Below are 20,778 nucleotides of genomic sequence, written 5' to 3'. Positions count from 1 at the left end.
CACCTTGCAAAGACTGCTGGGAGAGGAGGTGCACTTGGAACTCTGAGCTTGCCTTCTGAGAAAAAGCTGGTTGTCACATCTCCCTTGATGGTAGGATAGAAGCTGGGGGAAGAAATGGTGCTGGCAACATTTTGAGCAGATCTCTTTTGTACACAAGGAGGAGGCTTGAATTTATCTTCGAGAACAGGAGCTTTGCTGAGGGGATAATGGGACACTTTCCCTTGTTAACTATTTAAGGATATAGAGAAGTAACATAATTGTTATGGAGATGTGGGGTGGGGGTGGGGACAGTGGCACTGGAAGTGGGGGGCGGCCAGGGCTGCTTTGTGGAGCCCGAGGTCGGAACCTGGAAGAAGGGGTAGTGTGGCTGCTGATCCCTCTCAGGCCCCTTGAATGGGCTGTGGATTGGAAAGGGGTTTGCTGAACCCTTTGGACTGGAAAGAGGTTTGTTTCCAGAGTCCCTGGCACACTTTGCCCACAGCTCTGTGACGGGGACAAAGCAGGATGGGACCCTGCATGTCTGTGGGCCAGGGCCTGGGCAGCGGTATGCTTGGAGAGGCCTGGGTGGCAGTGACAGCAGGGAGGTCCACCAAGCGGCTTCCTAGTGGTCAGCCACGGGCAAATGGAGTCGGAGCAGACAGCAAAGAACATGGCGGATGCTCCATGGTTAACCCCAACTGAGAAACTCTTCGGATGGGGCAGGGGGCCGGGGGCACTGAGTGATCACTGTTGAGCCAGCAGACATCTGGCTTCTATCTAAACCTTTTCTGTTCATTATTCTGTGTTGCCTTTCTTTCTGTATATCCAGGACTCTAATCTCTTGGGGTATAAGTTATCCCCCTCCCCCAGAGCGGGTGTCCTTTCCTAAAGACTTGAGCATGATGGTACACCCCCAATTAAAGACTCTATAGTCATGCTAATACAGTAGCGATTAGCCACATGTGGTTATTTAGAGTTATATTCAATTAAAATGAAGTAGAATAAAAAATTCAGTTCCTTAGGCCTATTTCAAGTGCTCAATAGTCAAATGTAGCCAATGGCTACCATATTGCATGGTATGTTTCCATCAACGTAGAAAATTCTGTTGGACAGCACTGCTCTGGAGGGATAAAAAAACGTGACTGACAATTTCTCCTCTACGTTGAAAGGTTCAATTAGGGAAGAGTTTGCAAGCTGGCCTGGAGACACAGCTTATTTAGCTCACACTGGGCTGAAAACAATTTTTAGAACGATAGTCATCTCTCTCTCTACCCCCCACCTCCTCCCCTCCCTCCTTCCCTCCCTCCCTTTGTCTCTCCAGATTTTCAGCTACTTGGGAATTTCCATGCTCTGGCAAGGTAGGGCTTGTGTTCTTCTATTCCTACAGTCCTTAGTCTCAACATCCATCTCCACTCCTCCACAGTCCCTACTGGGTTTTCTTCACTTTCCCTTATCTGGTTACTTGGCCCCTGTGGGCATCCTAGTTTGAGACCTCTGATCCAGAGCAATCTTATACAGATGGAAGGATGCTAGGACCAGCCATCCTAATACATTAATGAAAACTGTATTTAAAAGCCAAAGCTGACTTCAGAGACCCAGGCATTGAGAAAAAAATTAATAGCAGATTTCCCCCAAGTCCATTGCTTTGCCTGAAATTGGAAAAACACCTCCCAGTGGCCCCTAGTCCTTCCCTCAAGCTTGAAAGCTGCTTGGGGGGTCACCCGGGCTCAGGCCCCTGGACAGGGTTCCCCGTGCTTTCCCTGATGTCAGGGGAAAGGTATGTGGGGAGGCTCTGGTTTCCTCATTTGCAAGGGGATTGTTGGGGGCGCTAAAGTGTGACAACAGTAGCGATCACATTTCGGACTTAATAAAATACCATGACGCTCAGCTAGACGCTACCTCATACTCCACCAGCTGACCTGGATCAGGTTACCCCTGAGCCAGCAACTGAGGGGAGCGGGACAACGCAGAGGACAGGAGGACGGGGATCCTCTGCCCCTCACTCTGCTGCCTGGAGGGCAGGCCTCTCAGACAAAGGATGCCAGCTTTCCACAGCCCAGGTGCTTCTGCCCTCTCTGGAGTCAAAGTATGACTATTGGGGCTGGTGGCGGGGTGGGGCTGGGGGGTCTGAGTGGGACCACCTGGCAAAGACAGAGGAGTTGTTCCGGTGAAGTGCAGGGGGGCTGAGGAACTGACTTTCTGACCCAGAGAAACACCCACAAATAGTCTGCAGGGATGTCCATCATCCCAGTGAGAAACTGGAAGACACTTGAAGTTCCCCCGGTTGGACTGTGGTGGAGTGAACTGTGGTACATCCATTCAGGGGACTCCCACCCAGCAACTCAGAATGAGGTGGACTGTTACACACGGAACTGTTTCCAAGACATCCTGCAGTGCAGGGGAGGGGAAGAAAAGCAGACCACTGAAGAATGATACATCCAGTATCACACGATGTATATACTTATAAAAACCAATTAAAACAAAACAAGGTATTATATATACACATATCCGTGTACAAAAATGGAAATAGATCTGAAAGCTCACACATCAGACTGGAAACAGCAGTTCCATCTGGGAAGGCACTAGCGTTGGGTTAGTGGACAGTGGAGACTTCAAATGTACTGAAGTGCTTTCTTTCTTTTTTAAAAACAAGGATAATACGAACATATACTGCTTTTGAAAAAGCAAATATCTCACTGGGGAGGAGAGCCAGAGACAGGATCTAACGCTGGAGGACGGAAGCCAGCACTCACGCGCTCCTGGCTGCTGGGGGCTGCCCTGCACTTCACATACAATAATGGGGATGATGCCTATCATCGTCCACCTTATGGAGGAGGAAATGAGGTGGGAGAAATGCGGGAACGGGTCTGTTAGGGGTTGAATTGTGTCTCCTCAGAAGATGCTGTGGTCCTAAACCCAGTACCTGTGAATGTGACTGTATTTGGAAAATTGGATCTTTACAGATGATCAAGTTAAGATGAGCTCATGAGGGTGGGCCTTCATCCAATGTGACTGGTGTCCTTTTTTATAAAAAGGGGAAATTGGGACACAGAGACCGAAACGCACACAGGGAGAACGTCATGTGACCATGAGGACAGCGGTGGGGCAATGCATCTGTAAGCCAGGGAACATCTGAGGTCCCCAGAAGCTCGGAGAGAGAGGCGAGGACCAGATTCTCCCTCACAGCCCTCAGAAGGAACCAATCCTGCTGACACCTTGATCTTGAACTTCTGGTCTCAAGAACTACAGGACATAAGTTTCCATTGTTGAAGCCACCTGGCCCAGGAAACTTAAACCATGCCGAGGACTGCACAATGAGGGCGAGCAGGAGCCCAGCAGGCCATCTGCCTCTCAAAGATCCATCCATCTCAAGACTATGAAAACACCTCCAACGGTCCCAGAACCACAGCACACGATGCGCAGGTCAAGAGGGGAGGTTTCAAGACGAAAACTGGCTCTAGTCCTCAAGGTACTTATCACATCACTGGAAAAAAAGAGGCTCTTCTGCATCCTCCACTGTGGTCCAAGCCATCACTACCACCCACCTACACCAGGGGGCGCCAAACTAAGACCCGAGGGCCAAATCTGGCCTGCCTGTGTCAATAAAGCTTTATTGGAAGACAGCCGTGTTCATTTATTTATACACTCTCTATGGCTGCTTTTGTCCTACATCAGGAGAACTGGATAGTTGTGACTGAGACAGTATGACTTGCAGAGCTTCAAATATTCTCTGGCTCTTTGCAGAAGTTTGCTGACCCCCAACTCAGACTATTACAGTCACCTCCTCACTCTGCCTGCTTGAACCTTAGTCTGCACCCGTCCTCTCATCCCAGTCTCTATCCAGCAGCCAGAGGGATCCTAGCAAACCCGAAGTCAGACCTGGTCCCTCCCCTGCTCAGAACCCACGATGGCTCCCACCTCCCTCCTAGTAAAAGCAAGTCCTCACTGTGACTTGGGCCCTGCTTGTCTGCATACCCACTCACTCATAACCCCCTGTCCCCCCACCTCCCACCCCTGTCCCACTGCACTGCAGACACAGCAGCCTCTGCTGTTCCTTTAACAACCCTCACACTCTTGCCCCAGGGCTTTTGCATTTACTGTTCCTTCTGCCTTGAATGCTTTTCCCTTCTCTTTCCATCTGTCAAAAACCTCCAAAGGTTCGTTGATGTCACTGCCTTTGTAAAAACTGCCCCAATTCCACCCCACGTCAGGACAAATGACTTCTGTCTGTCTCCCCACTTTGTGGGGCCTCTAGGATTAACCTGGGCCTGATATAAAATGCCTAATTTCTTCTTTCAGCCACTAAATTGGGAAACCCTAAAGGTAGTGCCCCCTCCTTTTTTATTTTTACTCGTTATTGCAAGGTCAGAGAATATAGCAGTTAAGAGCACAGACTCTGGGATCTGGGTCAGTCTCTGACTCTGCTACTTACTAACTGAATGAACTTGGACAAGGCTTTCAGTCTGACTCTCAACTTCCTTGTCTGTCACTGAGCTACAGAATGGTACTTAACCACATAAGGTTTTATAAGGACTGAATAAATCAATACAGGTGAAGCACTTTAAACAGTCACTTGGCCAGAGAAAATGCCATGTATACGTTTGCCTTGATTATTGTATTACTATTTTGAATTCTATAGGCCCAGACTCTGTGCTTGGAATACTAATGGTTAAGGTGAATTGAGTTCACCATCAAAAGAGGCTCATGGATGGTCAGCTCTGCTGATGAAGCAATTTAGGCAAAGCAGAACATTGCATTTCTCAGTCCAGACTCCAGGGACATGTCAGGATGCTACGCAGTAATGCATCTCAGGAACGGGGGGCAGAAGACAACTGGGGTAGAGACATTCCGTTTCACCCATCCTAGACATTGTAGGTGGCCTTCAAAGGACCATTCCTGGGCTCCAGTGTCAGCCCTGATGTTTTCTAGGTGTGTGACCTTGGGCAAGTTCCTAGACACCTGTGAGTCTTTAGTTTTTTTTTTTTTTTTTTTAAATAAACTTTGAGTAGTTTTAGATCTACAGGAAAACTGTGAATATAGTACAGAGTGTTCTCATATACCCCACAGTTTCCCTCGTTAATATATTCATATGATATATTTGTCACAACCAATAAACAAATATCACTATATTATTAACTAATATCAATTTTTTATTCTGATTTCCTTAGTTTTCCCTCTACTGTCCTTCTTCTGTTCCAGGATCCCATCTGAGGTACCACATTACATTTCGTTGTCTTGTCTTAAAGGGACAGGTTCCTCTGGGTTGTGATTAGTTTCTCAGATGTGTCTTCGTTTTGGTGACAGTTTAAAAGAGTACTGGTCAGGTATACTGCAGAGTGTCTCTCAACTGGAATTTGTCTGATGTTTTTCTCGTGGTTAGACTGGAGTTATGGGTTCTGGTGAGGAAGATCACAGAAGTCCAAGTACCATCCTCACCACATCACATCAAGGGTGCACACTATCAACATGACTTAACTACTGTTGATGTTGACCTTGAGCACCTGGCTCAGGTGGTGTTCCTAGGTTTCTCCACTGTAAATTTACACTCCCCCCAACCTTTCCATGTTATACTTTTTGGAAGGAAGTCACTCCGCAAAGCTCACAGTTCAGGGTCTAGAATCTACATAAATTATTTGGAATTTCTCTGTGCGGTAGACTTGTCTTTTCTCCCCCACTTCCTTATTTATTCAGTCATTTATCTGTGTCAGTAGGGACTCATGAGTACTTATTTTATACTTTGGGTTAGATGCGATGTTATTTGTTTTAATACTCAAACTATTCCAGTTCTGGCCATTGGGAACTCTTCTAATAATTTCCTGTGTCCCTTTGACATAGCCCATCCTCATGAGGTTTTTTAAGCACTTCTTTACTTTTTGGTACCCTGATGTTTATCATGTGTCTTTCCAGTCCCAGCCCTCGAATCAGTTACTTCTCCAAGGAGCCCTGGTTCATTTTACTGGAAAATGGTGTTTAGAAACCAAAATCGGGGTGCTGGGTGTGCTACTTGCTACAGGAGTCTCAGAGCTTCTGGGGCTTCTTAAGCAACAGACCAAGGTCTCCAGGATTTTTAAAAAACTGTGAAATATGGTGAATGCATCCACTTGCAGGTGTGTTATGAGGCATGTGGCTGGCCTAATAAATGATACCAACGGCAGTCCCGATGCTTCCTTTCACCAGTGTGGAAAACGAAGCTCAGACAGGGCCAAGTGGAACTTCCACAGTCACAGGGCCTCTGGCGGGAGTGTCCCACCTTTTAATCAGTGATGACAGCAATTTATCCTTTTGTCACAGGCTCCAAGTCAGATTTAGTTTCAGGGTGATGTCAGTCTCCTAAAACACCAAGGGAGAACATCCCCCCTTTTTCTTTGCTCTGCAGTTTGTGCAGGATGGGATTTATCCTCTCCTTGGATGTTTTGTGAAACTCTTGTTTAAGACTAGCTGGACCTGGTGCCTTTTTGAAGGGAGTACATCTTTAACTACCATTTCAGTTCCTCATGGTCATTGGCTATTTAATTTTATATTTCCCCTTGGGTTAATTCTGGTAATTTGTATCTTCCTGAAGTGTATCAATTTCTTCTAGGTTTTCAAGTTTGTTGGTATAGTAGTGCACACGTTATTCTCATAACTAAAAAAGAATCTCCTCTGAATCTCCAGTCATGTCCACCCTTTCATTCTGGATGCTGTTTACTGATCTCTTTTTCTCCTGTTCATGCTTGCCAAGGGCTTATGTACTGGTTTTTTCAATTACCAGTTCTTAATAATTTTCCTGTCTTTCTAAAAATGTAATTTAAGGCTATGCCTGCCTGTCTGTCTGGATCAGCCTTTGCCTGCATCCCGCAGGTTTTGATACTTAGTATTCTCATCCTTGCTCATTTCTGAACAGTAAGCCTGGTGACAAATACCTATCAGAATCCATTCTGATTAAGCTGGTGACAGCTGGGGTTTTCCCAATCTGCCCTACAGTGGTCTGATCCCATTACTTTTTGTCCTTGGCTGACTGGAGACACGAATGCAGAGAAGAAAATTGTTGACAAATTTGCTTTAGAAAAATGACTCTCTCCAGAGCCCAGATGGACTCCCTGCCCACTCCTTTTCCTTCGAGGCCAGTATATTTTAAAAGTGAGATTGCTTAATGCTGCCTCTAGCCTAGCCAGAGAGGGGCCTGCTCCCTGGGAAGGGAACCTGGGCCATCTTTCTCGCATTGTCTAAATGTTTAACTTATCTGAAGAGCGCTAAAGAAGCTGTGGCCCGTACTGCATTAATGGCCAGTTGGGCAGGACGTCTTGGAGAGCAGCTCAGTGCTGACATGGTGAAATATTATTCTCCCTGATAGCTCCTGCAGCACCGTAAATCAGACGTTTCGCAATCAGGCCCACATGTCAGGCAAGCAGCCACGACCTGCCCAGATTCCAGCCACTTCTGAGTCCCTCCAGCAAGAGCCCTCCCAAAGCTCTGGCAGCATCTTGGAACACTCCCACTTCAGCCCGCCCGCCTGCCTGGCCATGCCTGAATCAGGCCAGGGGTATCTTCTGCCAAAACCTTTACGTTGATCTGGTTTCTTACGAAGGAGTCTCTTCTTCCACGCCCTCTGCAGATCTGTATTCCTTCTCTGATTCACCGTTCATCTCCAAACTGGATCTTCTGTGAAAGAGGAATGTCCCAGCCTAGAAGTCTGCTTATCCTGGGATCAGATCTCTACACTAGTCTTAATAGCTCTGTGACCTTCAGAAAATGACCTCCCTGGGCCTCAGTCTCTTCACTGGTAAACCAGAGACTTGAAACAAAACAAAACAAACTCCCTTGCAGGGTAGTTGTGAGATTTCAGGGAGAAAATGCATGTATGATGCCTGGCACAGGGTAAGAACTCAGTATGTGTCAGTGTTGGGCAAGTTAACCTCTTGGTGCCTCAGTTTCCCCATCTCTTTAAAATGGGTATACGAAGCAGTATTTGCCTTCTGTGGCTGCTGTAAAGGTTAAACGAGCCCTCAGGCACTGCCTGGGCACACAGTGAGCATTCAGGACATGTCAGCTGTCACTGCGATTGAGTTTATTATTCCCATCTGTCCCCCCCAACCCCCGCTCCCCCCAGCTCCAACTGCGGTCCCTGTCCTTCTTTCTAGAAATGCACTCAGATCCTTTGTCTATTGCTTTGCTCCCCTCCAGGGTGCGGAGGGAGGGGGCTGCAGTGGTTCAGTGTGGTTCGTTGCTGTTACTTGTGTGTGACTTTTGTTTTGCATATACAGCGTGAAGATGCTACACTAAGTCTCTTTCACCTCTGTCTTCTTCGTTAGGCAGGGAATTCCTCCTCCTCTTGCTGTCAGAACTTGCTCGTTCTCCCCCAGGCTTCCTGGCTACTCCAACCCTCCCTGCTCTCCTTTTCCCTTTGAACCCACCGCCTGCAGCACCGTCTACATTTGCTGCTGGGATCTTCCTTCTCAGCCGGATGGCAGTCGTTCTCCTGGGTGAGGCAGCCCCGCACGGCGGATGAGCACGAAGGCTCTGGAGACAGGCCACCTGGGTCTGCAGACTGTCGCTGCTGATGGTGTGACTTCGGGCTGTTTGCCTAACTTCTCTGCCTCAGCTCCTTCACTGGTAAAATGCGTGTTATGGACTGAGTGTTTGTGTCTTCCCCAAGTCCATATGCTGAAGCTCTAACCCTCAGTGTGGCTGTGTTTGGAGAGGGGGCCTCTAAGGAAGGAACTGAGGGTAAGTGAGGTCATAAGGGTGAGGCCCTGATCTGACAGCTTAGCATCCTTAGAAGAAGAGACAGCAGATCTAGCTAGCACACATGCTTTCTCTCCCTTTCTCTCTCTCTCTCCCCTCCTCCTAGTACCCACACTGGGGAAAGGGCCTATGGAAACATAATGAGCCAGGAAGAGAGCTCTCACCAGGAACCACATTTGCCAGCACCTTAATCTGGGACTCCTCACCTCCAAAACAGTAAGAAAACTAATTTCTATTGTGTAAGCTGTCCAGTCTGTGGTGTTTTGTGATGGAAGCCTGAGCAGACTGAGACAATGGGGCAAAATGGGGAGGATTAAACAACTTAACACATGTAAACTGCTCAGAGCAGTGCCTGGTACCTAGTAAGCACTCAGTAAACACCAGCTATAATTTCTCTAATTATTATCATCACCATCGTAACTGAAAATGTAGGTCATGTCTTACAAATTTAGGGTTCTAGCGCTGCCCTGTCTCACAGAACTTTCCACAATGAGCTAATAAATATTCTGTTCAGTCTAATACAGTAGTCACCACCCACATGTGGCTATTTACTTTAAAATTATTTAAAATTAAATTCAATTAAAAACTCAGTGCCTCAGTTGCACTGGCCGTATTTCAAGTGCACACCTATCACTTGTGGCCAGTGGCTACTGTACTGGACAGTGAGGAGTTGAACATTCACATCGCTGTAGAAAATTCTATAGGACAGCATTGCTCTAGAGTATTGGCTTTCACGTGGGTTTGACTGTGACCTTCCATAAGATACATTTTCTATCATGGAGATTTAAATTACTGAAACATAGTTGACATCACTGAAACAATTTCCCAAACGATATTCACCTGCAGCACCGTAAATCAGACGTTTAGCAACCAGGCCTGCATGTCAGGCAAGCAGCCACGATCTGCCCAGATTCCAGCCACTTCTGGGTCCCTCCAGCAAGAGCCTTCCTATTTGTGACGCACCCTTATCATACCCCTTTCAATCAGCTCTCCTTTTCAAACGTTTAAAACCTTAGCTTCATCCCAAGCAGTTATCACCTATGAAATCACTTTTTCCCCAAAACACTAGTAAAAAACAAACAGACAAACAAAAAAACCTGTAAGTTTAATGACAAAAAAATTTTTTTTCAAGTGGAAGCAAGCTACATCAAAGTCCTGGTTGTGCTGGACACCAGGTGATCCCTAAATACTGTGCAGCTGATTGATCGTTCTCAAGGCCTTGGCGCAGTGTTTGGTTCTCAATGGGGTGCCCCAGGCATTTTGAGTACAAGGCTGTCCAAAGTAGCGGGTTATGTGGCATCCCCGGCCCCACCTGCCAAAAGCCAACAGTTCTTCCCCTTCATGTGACAGCCACCACCTCCCTTCCATTTCCAAACTTGCCCTTCCCCACTTGGGCATTGTGAGGTTGCAGACACTGAGAACGCCTGCTCTCTGAGAGACAGGGAAGACGGGAAAGCCAGGACTGTGCTGTCTCTCACCTGAATCGGCCCTGCTTTCCCCACTCACCTCTTCCCACAGGAGCAGAGAGGATGAAAGGCATCGCCTCCCGGGCTGCACACTGAGCCTGGAAATCAAACCCAAGAGGTCTGTGCCCCCGGGCACCTCTGCTCAGCTGGCACGGAGGGCCAGGTCCCACACCAGCTCTGGCCGTGGCACATCCACGCCTCTAGTAAGCGGCTGCTGGGAAGGCGTCCCGCAAAAATGGCTCCCAGCGCATGCGCAGTTCACAGAGCCCGAGGCTGCTTTCGACAGCTCCCGAGCGGCAGGTGAGTGAGTTTCAATCAAACCTCCACGCTCACCCCACAACCCAGCTGACATTTCAGTTTAAGGTCTTCTGCCCTGGATTTTACTGCAAAAGAGGCAGCTCTCGCACAAAGGCAAGTTGGCCGGGTAATTGTCGATATTTAGGCCCAAACTCCAGTAGCCGGCTGTGATTTAGGTCTGGGTTGTTGGCCACCGTCTTAAATCTTTGACATCTCTCTGTATTACATGTATTGTTATTGAATTATGGTCAAATCAGTGAGTGGGCAAGCTAGTTAATATTTTCTAGCTCATAGTACAATAAACATCTAACAATTTAAATGAAACAATTTGCCCCTGTACCATATAACCCCTCTTGCATGGCCCCAGTGGCACAGATAGCCCTCTGGTGGGAAGCCCATTTCTGGGGCATGTGCAGTGTGCTCGGCTCTGTGCTGATTGCTTCCTTGTATCTCCCATCATCATTACAACCTTAGAACTTGGGGACTTTTCTTCTACCCATCTAACAGATGAGAAAACTGAGGTTCAAGGAGATGGAGTGACTTTTCCAGGTCACACAGCCAGGAGATGGTGGAGCCAGGAGTCAAAGGCAGATTGAACTGATAAGCACATGCTTGCCCTATACTCAGGACACACATCCCAAATGTCCTGAGATACAGCTTAACTTGGCACCTCCTTTTCTCTGACCAGTCCTTCCACCTCATGGAATCTTCTCCGTCAGTGCTTTCACCTTTAGTCTGGGAACCATTGATCTAACGCAAATAATTACTTCCATTGCCCTCTTTGGTCTGTTTTCCACCCGGCAGCCAAAGGGAGTCTTTGAATCGTAAGTCAGGTCGCTCTGCTCCCCTACTCAAAACCCTCCATGGCTTCTTGTCACCCTGGATTATCATCTGAAGCCTTAAGATGGCCCAAAGGCCCCACATGGTGTCTGTCTCCCCTTCCCCAACACTGCCCTCCACAACCCTTTTTGCTTCTTCCGCTCCAGCCACACTGGCCTCCTCCCTGTTTCTGGAATGTACCAACTTTGACCGTGCCCCAGAGCCTTTGCACTGCTGTTTTCTCCATCTGGCACACTCTGCCCAGATACCCACATGTTCCTCTCCTTCACTTCCTTTAGGTCTCTGCTCAAATGTCAGAGAAGCTTTACCTGATTGTACCAAGTAAAAGAGCCCTTGGGACTGTTTCCTCCGACTCTGCTGGTCTCTCTATGGAGCACTTTATCTGACATTTTATATTTAGTTGTTTATGGTCTGCTTCCCCAGCTGGCAGGCCAATGCCTCCAGGGTGGGGAGCTTGCTGTGTTTTGTTTGCCACTGAATCCGCAGCATTTAGAGTAAGGTCTGGCAAAAGCTAAATTCTCTATAAATCTCCATTGCTTGTGGGAACTGACCCCTTATTTACAGATGCCACTGCAGTCTTGGAGCAGAAAGGGATCTGACTTTGTTCCCTAAACCCCATTATCTGACCACCCGTGCAGGCGCTGGGCCTTGCACTGGACTCCTGCATCCTGTGCCTCTCCCCAGCCCTGGACAGCCTCCCTGGGGAGCTGCACGAGGCTGCCCTTCAGATTCTGACAGAGGCTCCCCGCACCAGCAAGCAATATGTTTTCACTTGTGTTCTTAACTTCTCCATCATGTAACATGGTTTCAATTCTGCTGAGGTGCCCTCGGGGCTTCTGGCATTGGGGACATTTTGGAAAAAAATGTAGAGAATAAAAACAAACTGGCTTCCCTGAGTAGCTCCAGCTGGTAATTAAGATCCTTTTCCAAGAGGTGCGACTTCGACTTTGGGGCCAGCGAGGAACAGCAGAGGGGGTGAGATTCTGAAGACATGTGCTTGAACAAACACTGGTCCCCCAAAATTACCTGGCTCTGAGCCTGAGGTTCAACTAAGATGGACAAAGCTCCTACTACAGGTCTGCCGGTTTTCCTGCATAAGAGCTTCAAACTTGTGTTATCTGCCTGTGGTTTGGTATCTTTGCTGGTGTGTCCCAGGTGCTCATGACAAAAGGATGGATTCTCCCATCTTCCCTGGGTTGCTCATCACAGAGAATGGCACTGTCGCCTGGGTCAGGCCCAGCCTAGGAGTCCCCCTCGACCCCCTCTCTGCCTCACCCCCCACGTCTAACCTGTCAGCAAGTGCTCTCAGCTTTGGCGCCATCCCGAAGCCCCCATCTTCTTACCATCTCGATCCAACCCAGTTTTCTTCTTTTGCTTGCACGACTGCAATGATCTCCTTCCTGGTCCCTGCAGTTCCCCTCCTACTGCCCATTCTCCACGCAGCAGCCAGAGTAGTCGTTTTAAAACATAAACCAGGTCATGGGGCTCTTCCTGTTTACCATGCTCTGGCCCCATGATTGTCCACGGCACTCAGAATAAACCCTGATGTCTCTGGCTTGTGTCTGGCCCATGCCTCCCTCTCCAGACTCATCTGTCCCAGCTGCCCCCTTGCTTTCACGCATTCACTACAGTCTCGTGGCTTCTCGCAGATCCTAGATTACGTCACACTAGTTCTCACCTCAGGGCCTTCACACTTGCTATTCCCACCTTCCCTGATCTCCACCTGGCCGGCTCCTATCATCATTCAGGCCTTGGCTCAAGTGCCACCTCATCAAGATGCCTTTTCTGACCCCCTGGAGGATGCTGCTCCCCCATCCTATCCCCCTCCCCCACCACTCACTATCACATCTGATTGCTTTATTGTCTGCACATCCTTTTCACTGTCATGAACTTTCTTGTTTATAGATTTGTTTGGTTGTTTACTGCCTAAGCCCTGGGCATTTAGGGTGAATCAGATAGACATGCTCTCAGAAAACTGACATTCTAAGGAGGAGACAGGAAAAAACTAAATCTACCTTGAGCTTTCAACTACAAGGACCAGTTATTTCCTTTTTTTTTTCTGGCTGAAGGGAGTTGGGGTTTGCTATTTGCAATCAGCTGAGTCTTAACAACATTAGGTTCCATAAATACTTGCTGGATTCAATTGCCATTTTTTTTTTCAATTAAAAAATTTAACCTTCAGTTCTCTCTCTTTTTTCCCCCCAAGACACGAGGAGTCTTTGTAAAGGGAACTTGCACATTGCTTTTGGCTAAAAAGATAGTTCCGGGCCTTGATGCTAGTGGCATTTTCTATTACTCCAAAGTAATTCTTCCTCATCAAGCCTTTACCTTGATCCTTTATTTGAAAAAGATGTTGGGCAGAGAGCATCAGTTCCATTTCATAGATAGGAGGACTAAGGCCCTAATGGCTGGCCTAGACTGGATAGAACACGAGATCGAGCATTTCAGCAAGGAATTCCCCACTCTGGAACTCTAGGACTGCAGACCAGAAAGGAAAACCTCTATCCTTTCCTGATGATAAATATTAGTCATGCTCTGGGCTGGTTAGGACAGATTTGGAATTTATAGCCTTCTTATTTCTACTTCACAGTTTAGTCCCTGGAATTTTCCAGATTCTAGGGAAAATATTCCAAATAGGGTAAACAGAATTGTTCTTTCAAATATAGTATTATTTTAGGTTGCTTTTATTTTTCAATCTGTTAAACCAATGATGAGAATATAAAAGCCAGAAGAGTCTCATGTTAATCTACTTATAAAACAAAAAAGCCTTCCTCATGTTGCAGAAAGCTGCTTGCTCTTTCATTAAGGGTAAGTAGTGCATTGTATTTTCCTCCTTGCCTTGGCTACCAGGAAGCTCAGAGACAGACTGAACTTAACTTATGTAGTTAGCATGAGCCAGATTTTTTTGGTACAATGCCTTACCCTTATTCATTACATGACTTTCTATTCTTTGCCTTTGTTTTAGTAGCTCTATTTTAAATATGTTTCTCATTTGAAATCCTTCCCAAATCTCTCTGACGGGGGCTGGGTATAAACAAATGAATTAAATTTATTTCTGAAGCTGCTCTCTTTTTCCTATCTCCCTTGCTGCTTGCTTACGGGCACAAGAGCAGATACTTTAAATCAGCATGATCCCATTGCTCACGCTCTCTCTCTCTTTGTAAAACATGTTTTCAGGGCAATGTAAATTGTTTTTAAAAGCTTCCATCCTGGCCCACTGCTAATTATTACTGACCCAGGAGGATCGGTACTAATTTGCCTTAATAAACTTATTAAATAGCAAATTTCAGGAGGAAGAAACTACACAGCCTTTATTGGATTAGTATAACTGCCAGTGGACATCACCACTAGAGCAGAGAGAAAAGCCCATTAATCGCACAGGGAAGCTCAGGAGCGAGTCCGGTCAAGTGTGTTTCTAATAAGCCGTGGCTGACCACAGTTTTGTGCCTTCTTTGGGGTTGTGAGCAAAAGTTTTTAGCCTTCACTCGACAAAGAAAACAAGGACAAAGAAAAGGCCGTGTCTCTGCTCCCAAACCAGAAGCAGGTGATTAAATACAGTGACTATGGAATGAAATAAGCAATCAAGCAATTCCAAACCTCCAGGTCATTGAAGAACAGATGTGTGTCTGCGAGGTTGAAGATCATTTCTTCCATCATGAGGCCGATGCGCACGGATGTCGTGGTGTCCTGTTGGAGACACAAGGAGAAAAGCACGTACAAGTGGCACCACTGTCATCTTAGCCTCCTTTCTCCCCTCCACCTCATGCCACCTCTGAACTGCAGTTTTAGTTGTCCCTCACCCGTGTGGCTCCAAATGAGTCTCTGGGTGGAGTCAGGGTGGTAACGTTGTACAGCTTCTGAGATTTCATTTCTACTTTTTCATCATTTCTATTTATCCTCTTTAGTGTTTAAATCTCCCCCAGCAAATACGCCCCTGGAATGGCAACCGTGTTCAGTGTGGCAAGAACCAGAAATGGAGGTAATAAAGGAGAAACTCCTGGAAAATGTGTGTTTCCAGGGAGGCCTGAGAGAGTTCACAGAAAGCAGCATAAACTATGTACAGACTACTGAGAGAGCTGGGATGCTGGCTCTCGCTGTGCCATGATCGCTCTACAGTACCACCTTACTCCTTCGGATATTTAAAAAAAAAACCACTGTTATCTAGCAAGAGAGGATTAGTTATAAAACCAGACACACAAACAAAACCCACTTTAGTACATCCCTAGCAGGGCAAACTAGGCAGCCACTGAAAAAATGGGAGTCATGCCAGAACTGCTGACACGAAAGGATCATCCAGAAACACACTACTGAGGGACAAAAGCAAGTTGTACCCCAGTCTAGTGTGTAAAATACAATGTCCTCTGCCTCCGCTCTGTCTCTGTCTATTTCTCGCTCTCTTCTCTATACACACAGTGTGTAGACTGCATTACTTTTCACCCATATTTAGGGTCCGTTCATGAAGAGCTTCTCCCTGTAAGAGAATGATACACACCAGGGAATGGCAAACTACGGCCCATGGGCCAGATCTGGCCGGCTGCCTGTTTTCAAATGGCTCATGAGCTAAGAGTGATTTTCACATTTTTGGACAGTGTATTGTCTATGGTTGCTTTTGTGCTTTGAAGGCAGAGGTGAGTAGTTGTGACAGATTCTTGCAGATCCTAAAATACTTACTACCTGGCCCTCTGCAGAAAAAGTCTCCTGGCCCCTGATACAGATGCTCCCTGTTGAACTCAGGTGTGACCATGTGACTTGCTTTGGCCAATGAAATGTGAGCAGAAGTTAAGTTTCACTTCTGGCTGGAAGCTTTAAGAGCTAGTGCGTGGTTCACCGTGCTCTCTCTTCCCACTTCACAGGACTAAATGTTTCAGATAAAAGCTACTTGGTCAGCTTGGCTTCCAGAGTAAAGATGATGAGGGTCAGAGCTGCAACAGATCACAATGGACATGTACCATAAATAAGAAATAGATGAGATTTGGGAGATGTTTGTTATGGCAGCATAACCTCATCTATCCCAGTGATACACATGGAAACTATGGAGCATAACAGTTCTCAACTGTGGCTGCCCACTGTGAGGATCTGAGGGCGTTTGAAAACTCTGATGCTCAGGCTGTATCCCAGATCAATAAAATCAGAATGGCTGAGGGTGGGATCCAGGCATCAGAAAAATTTAAAGCTCGCCACCTGATTTCAGTATGCAGTCAAGGTTAAGAAGCACCAGTCTAAAAGGAGAGACGACACTTAGTAATATTCCTGCTTAATATCTACTAAGTGCATTCTCTGTGCCACTCTATATAAGTATTAACTCATCTAATTCCCACAACACCCTTTGAGGTGACCACTGTTATTTTCCCATTTCACAGATGAGAACACTGAGGCTCACAAAGTAGCTTGCTCCAGACCATGCAGCTAGGGAGTACTGGGATTTGAAGCCAGGTTGTCTTGTCCCAGAGCAGCCCAGCTTCAGAGGAGGCCTCGGAGGGGCCTTGCGCTGTCACTCCCTACACTTCTTTCCCCGCGGAAATTTTTCACCGGGAGGCGGTATTACTTCTATTATAGAAATAAATAATTAATGATATAAACCCTTCTTGACCCTTAAAAAAAAGGAAGGAAAAAAAAAAGGAGCTGGTGACCTCAGCTTCACACACACACACAACTGTGAAGAACCAAGCCCAGGAACGCAGCCATTAAGCGAAACACCTCATTAGGGCCCCAGGGGGCCAAGCTTAGCACTCTGGGTCCTGGCTGGAAGTCACAGGGTAGAGCACTCCATGAAAAACGAAGAGAAAACGGGGAACACAAACTTTTCAGGGCTAAGCAGGGAATCGTCATGTGACCTGGGAAAAGGTTTTGGGAGTGTTTCCACACATAACTCAAACCCAAACCATTTCACATCTGCATAATCACACATTCTTTCTTGGCCAGGCTGTTTGTACACCTAACCACCTATGACCAAGTCCTGCAGGTGCTAGAGAAGCAAAAAGATGACACACATCCAGACTCAGCCACTGAAAGGATTTAACCAGAAAAATGTCAGCTCCCTGGCCGGCATACAAAGCAGGAAAAGTGATTACAGCAGATGGAATGGCTTGTCCGTGAAAAGCGTCTGTGTGGCTGTAAGAAGGCAAACTGATAAAGCTGATATATTGATAAAGATATTGATAAAGCTAAAATTATGACTTTTGGGAAGATTGGAAGAGAAAGTCAGCCTGTGTGTGGTGGAGACAAGAGTTACAAAAGAGAGCTAATGTCTTCTAGTTTGGGAAGCTAGGGATCATGCCTAAAAGGGAAAAAAATCAATGAGTGGTCACAGAAGCAGGTTACTTAGAATTCTGGAGGTAAATACCCAAAGAATCAGCAAGAGTTGAAAGTTGTTGCCTCTGGGCAGAAAGAGAGGGTGAGGGTGGGGGCAAATCTTTGGGGACTGCTTTTTTCATAATACTTTGTTTTGGAGAACTTTATGAGTTTTAAACTATATGCAGATATTTCCTGGATTAAAAAAACTAAATTAAAAATAAATGGTAATGGGGAGGGAAGAAGAAAAAAAATAAAAGGAAATATACTCAGTATTATGACCCTGGAGTAAATATGACCCTAGAGAAAAACCCATACATGTGAGCAAGGCACCCGTAAAAAGATGTTCATGACAGAATTGTTTGTAAATAGCAAAAGATTGGTAACAATTTAGCTTTCCAGCCAGAGATTAGAGAAATAAAATGTAGAATATTCATACAACAGAAAACTGAGTTTAATGGAAAGAAATAAACCAGATCTCCATGTATTAACAGGAACACATCAAAAAAAACTTGAGTGAAAGCAACAGTTTTCTGAAAGTTATATATTGCATGTTATTACCATTTACTAGAAACACATAAATGTTACTATGTATTTTCCATGGGTACTTATATATTTATAAATCTCTGTAAGTAGACACCCAGAGTCAGAACAGTAATGACTTCTGGAAGGAGAGAAGAGGGGACAAAGGAATTAGAGGTGATGATCAAAGTGAATTTCACATTATCTAGAATATTCTAATTTTTTCAAAAAGAAGGGGTGCAGACATTTATTATATAGTTATAAACTGAAACAAAAATTTACAGACACCCAAAAGTTTCTGAGAACTTTATAATCCCCATCTACTGCCTGAGCATTCTCTTACTTTAGGTTTTCCTAAAATCACTTGCGAGTTGCCTATGTGAAATCTAAAAAAAAAAAGAAAAAGAAAAAAGAGGACACTAATGAACTCATCTACAAAACAGAAACAGACTCGCAGACATAGTAAACAATCTATGGTTACCAGGGGAAAGGGGGTGGGAAGGGATAAATGTGGGAGTTTGAGATTTGCCAATGTTAGCCACTATATATAAAAATAGATTTTAAAAATTCTTCTGTATAGCACAGGGCACTATATTTGATATCTTGTAGTAACCTTTAATGAAAAAGAATATGAAAATGAATATGTGTGTGTATATGCATGACTGGGTCATTGTGCTGTGCACCAGAAATTGACACACTGTAACTGACTGTACTTCAATTAAAAAAAAGAAAAGGAATGTTTTAAACTGTAGGTAGGACCTCTTTTCAAGGAACTTGATAAAAAAACTCGTTGTGCTGGGGTGGAAAAATCTGGAATAGCCCAAGAAAAGCACAAGTGTCCCAGGAGTTAAGTAACACGAAGTGTTACTCTGGGCCGGAGCACTCTATCCAAGTAGAAAATGTTTTTTCAGGGTTGCAAAGACTGAGAAAGGAAGAAAAAAAAAAAAACAATTGGTGGAGACTCAGCGTTAATTAATGTGAAAGACATCTGGAGCCAGGGCAGGATGACAGCCATGGGTTTCATCTCCCGCTGCCTGCTGAATGTGCCCCTAATATGCTCTCTAAACAAACCACCTTGGTCTGCTGGCTTAAGTCACCCTGTGCAGCTAGAAGGGAAGGACCTCATGTCTGCTCCAGCACATCTCCCAGTCAAATAAAGTCTAAAAGGCAGGAGCCTTCACTCCATGTTCTTCAGCTCATAAAAAGCTACAGGCCAAAGTTGCAGTGAGGACTGAATTAGATAGCACACGTGTAAACATCTAGCCCAGAGCTGGGTGTGTAGCAGGTAGTACACAAGCACTGGTTATTGTCAGAATCTCCCAGTCCACTTCCTCATACCCTTAAGCAAAGAACTTGTTTCTATAAACCCAGTAGGAACACCCCAAATCAGATGGTACTTTATGAAAGTACCATCTCACATGAAAACCATTTTCTTAATCATTACATACTCTATGGATTAAAAAAAAAATCACTGGTTAATTTCCTAAACAAGCCACAGTAGAAACAGATTGAGCTTCAAAAACGATCAATTTAAACCAGAATGGAGAACTGAGAAAAGGGAGTTTTTCCAAAACAGTCTTCAATTGGTAACTCGTCTGTCGAGACAACTGTGCTGGGGGCTGGTGGGGTCGGGGTGGATGGAATGTCATCTTTGACTCAAAATCTGTGGGTGGGTCTCTCCCAGTGAAGGTACAAATCAGACTAAGGCACTGCAGGTTTTTTTTCAAAGCACCCTAATGTTCTACAGATTTGTGAGGTTCTGTTTAGATGATGGTGAAGTGGGCTATACACGCATTCATTTAGGAGGCTGATGAGGACGCTTGAGAATTGGACCCCCACCCCCACCCGCCCCGAGGCAGATGCTGTGGACCTAGACGCAGCTCTGTAACTTAATTATTACGCATTCTTGGTGAAGTTGTCTTAATTAGAGGAGAATGGTGGGGACGTTCACCATATGGGCTGCTCTAAGATCTGTCTTGCAGATCAGTAAGTTATCTTGTGACGTATTTCCCTGACGGAGGGGAAAGGGTAAGAGCCTAAAAAAGTCTTTCCTAAAATGAAATTAATCTGATGTCAAACAAACTTGAAGAAAATGGCACGTGGATTCCTGGAGCTTTCAAAATCCGAATGCAAAAGTTACTCAGGGTTAATTTAGACGATGGCAACTGTTTTCAGGTCCAGTGCCTCCACACCCCAAATTTACAAGCGCTCCAATTTAAGCTGTATTCTTAGACGTCTGAATGATGAATCCCAATGAATTAGGAGGCAACCGTTTTCATTTCAAAAGGAGTCCAGGCTTTTACCAAAAAGTTGTTTTCATGAATCACAACTCTATTTGTCCATTAAAGAAATTCCTCATCTGAATTGTCCAAGTTTTCTATTTTAAGCATGTAATGGTTCTCAAGCATGTTTAATTCAACGAAATGAGATCCACCCATTATATACTCAGCATCACAACCCTCTGAACAAAAGAAAGGCACACCCCAAATTCGTCTTGAAGACTGTGGTCTTCCGGTTTTTGTTTTTGTTTCTTTTTTCACAGCTGGCTGGATAATAATAATAGCCAATCTTTATTGAGTGCTTCGGAGTAAGAGTGTGGGCTCTGAGCCAGACTGCTTGTGATCAAGGCAGTTCCACCTCTTACCAGCTAGATGACGGT

The 20,778-nt window shown here is 45.6% G+C and overlaps 1 protein-coding gene across 3 annotated transcripts in view; it reads right to left on the bottom strand.

Moving 5' to 3' along the window:
- Nucleotides 1–20,778, bottom strand: part of EYA2 (EYA transcriptional coactivator and phosphatase 2) — a 215,169-nt gene that overhangs the window by 24,380 nt on the left and 170,011 nt on the right. For all 3 annotated transcript variants that reach the window (XM_032461299.1, XM_032461298.1, XM_014561761.2), the window contains one exon: nt 14,904–14,993. In XM_032461299.1, the coding sequence (XP_032317190.1) occupies nt 14,904–14,993 (90 nt within the window). The remainder of the gene's footprint in view (nt 1–14,903; nt 14,994–20,778) is intronic.

The sequence above is a fragment of the Camelus ferus genome, chromosome 19, assembly GCF_009834535.1.
Source record: "Camelus ferus isolate YT-003-E chromosome 19, BCGSAC_Cfer_1.0, whole genome shotgun sequence".
Lineage (NCBI taxonomy): Eukaryota > Metazoa > Chordata > Mammalia > Artiodactyla > Camelidae > Camelus > Camelus ferus.
This window is presented reverse-complemented; position numbering and strand designations above follow the sequence as displayed.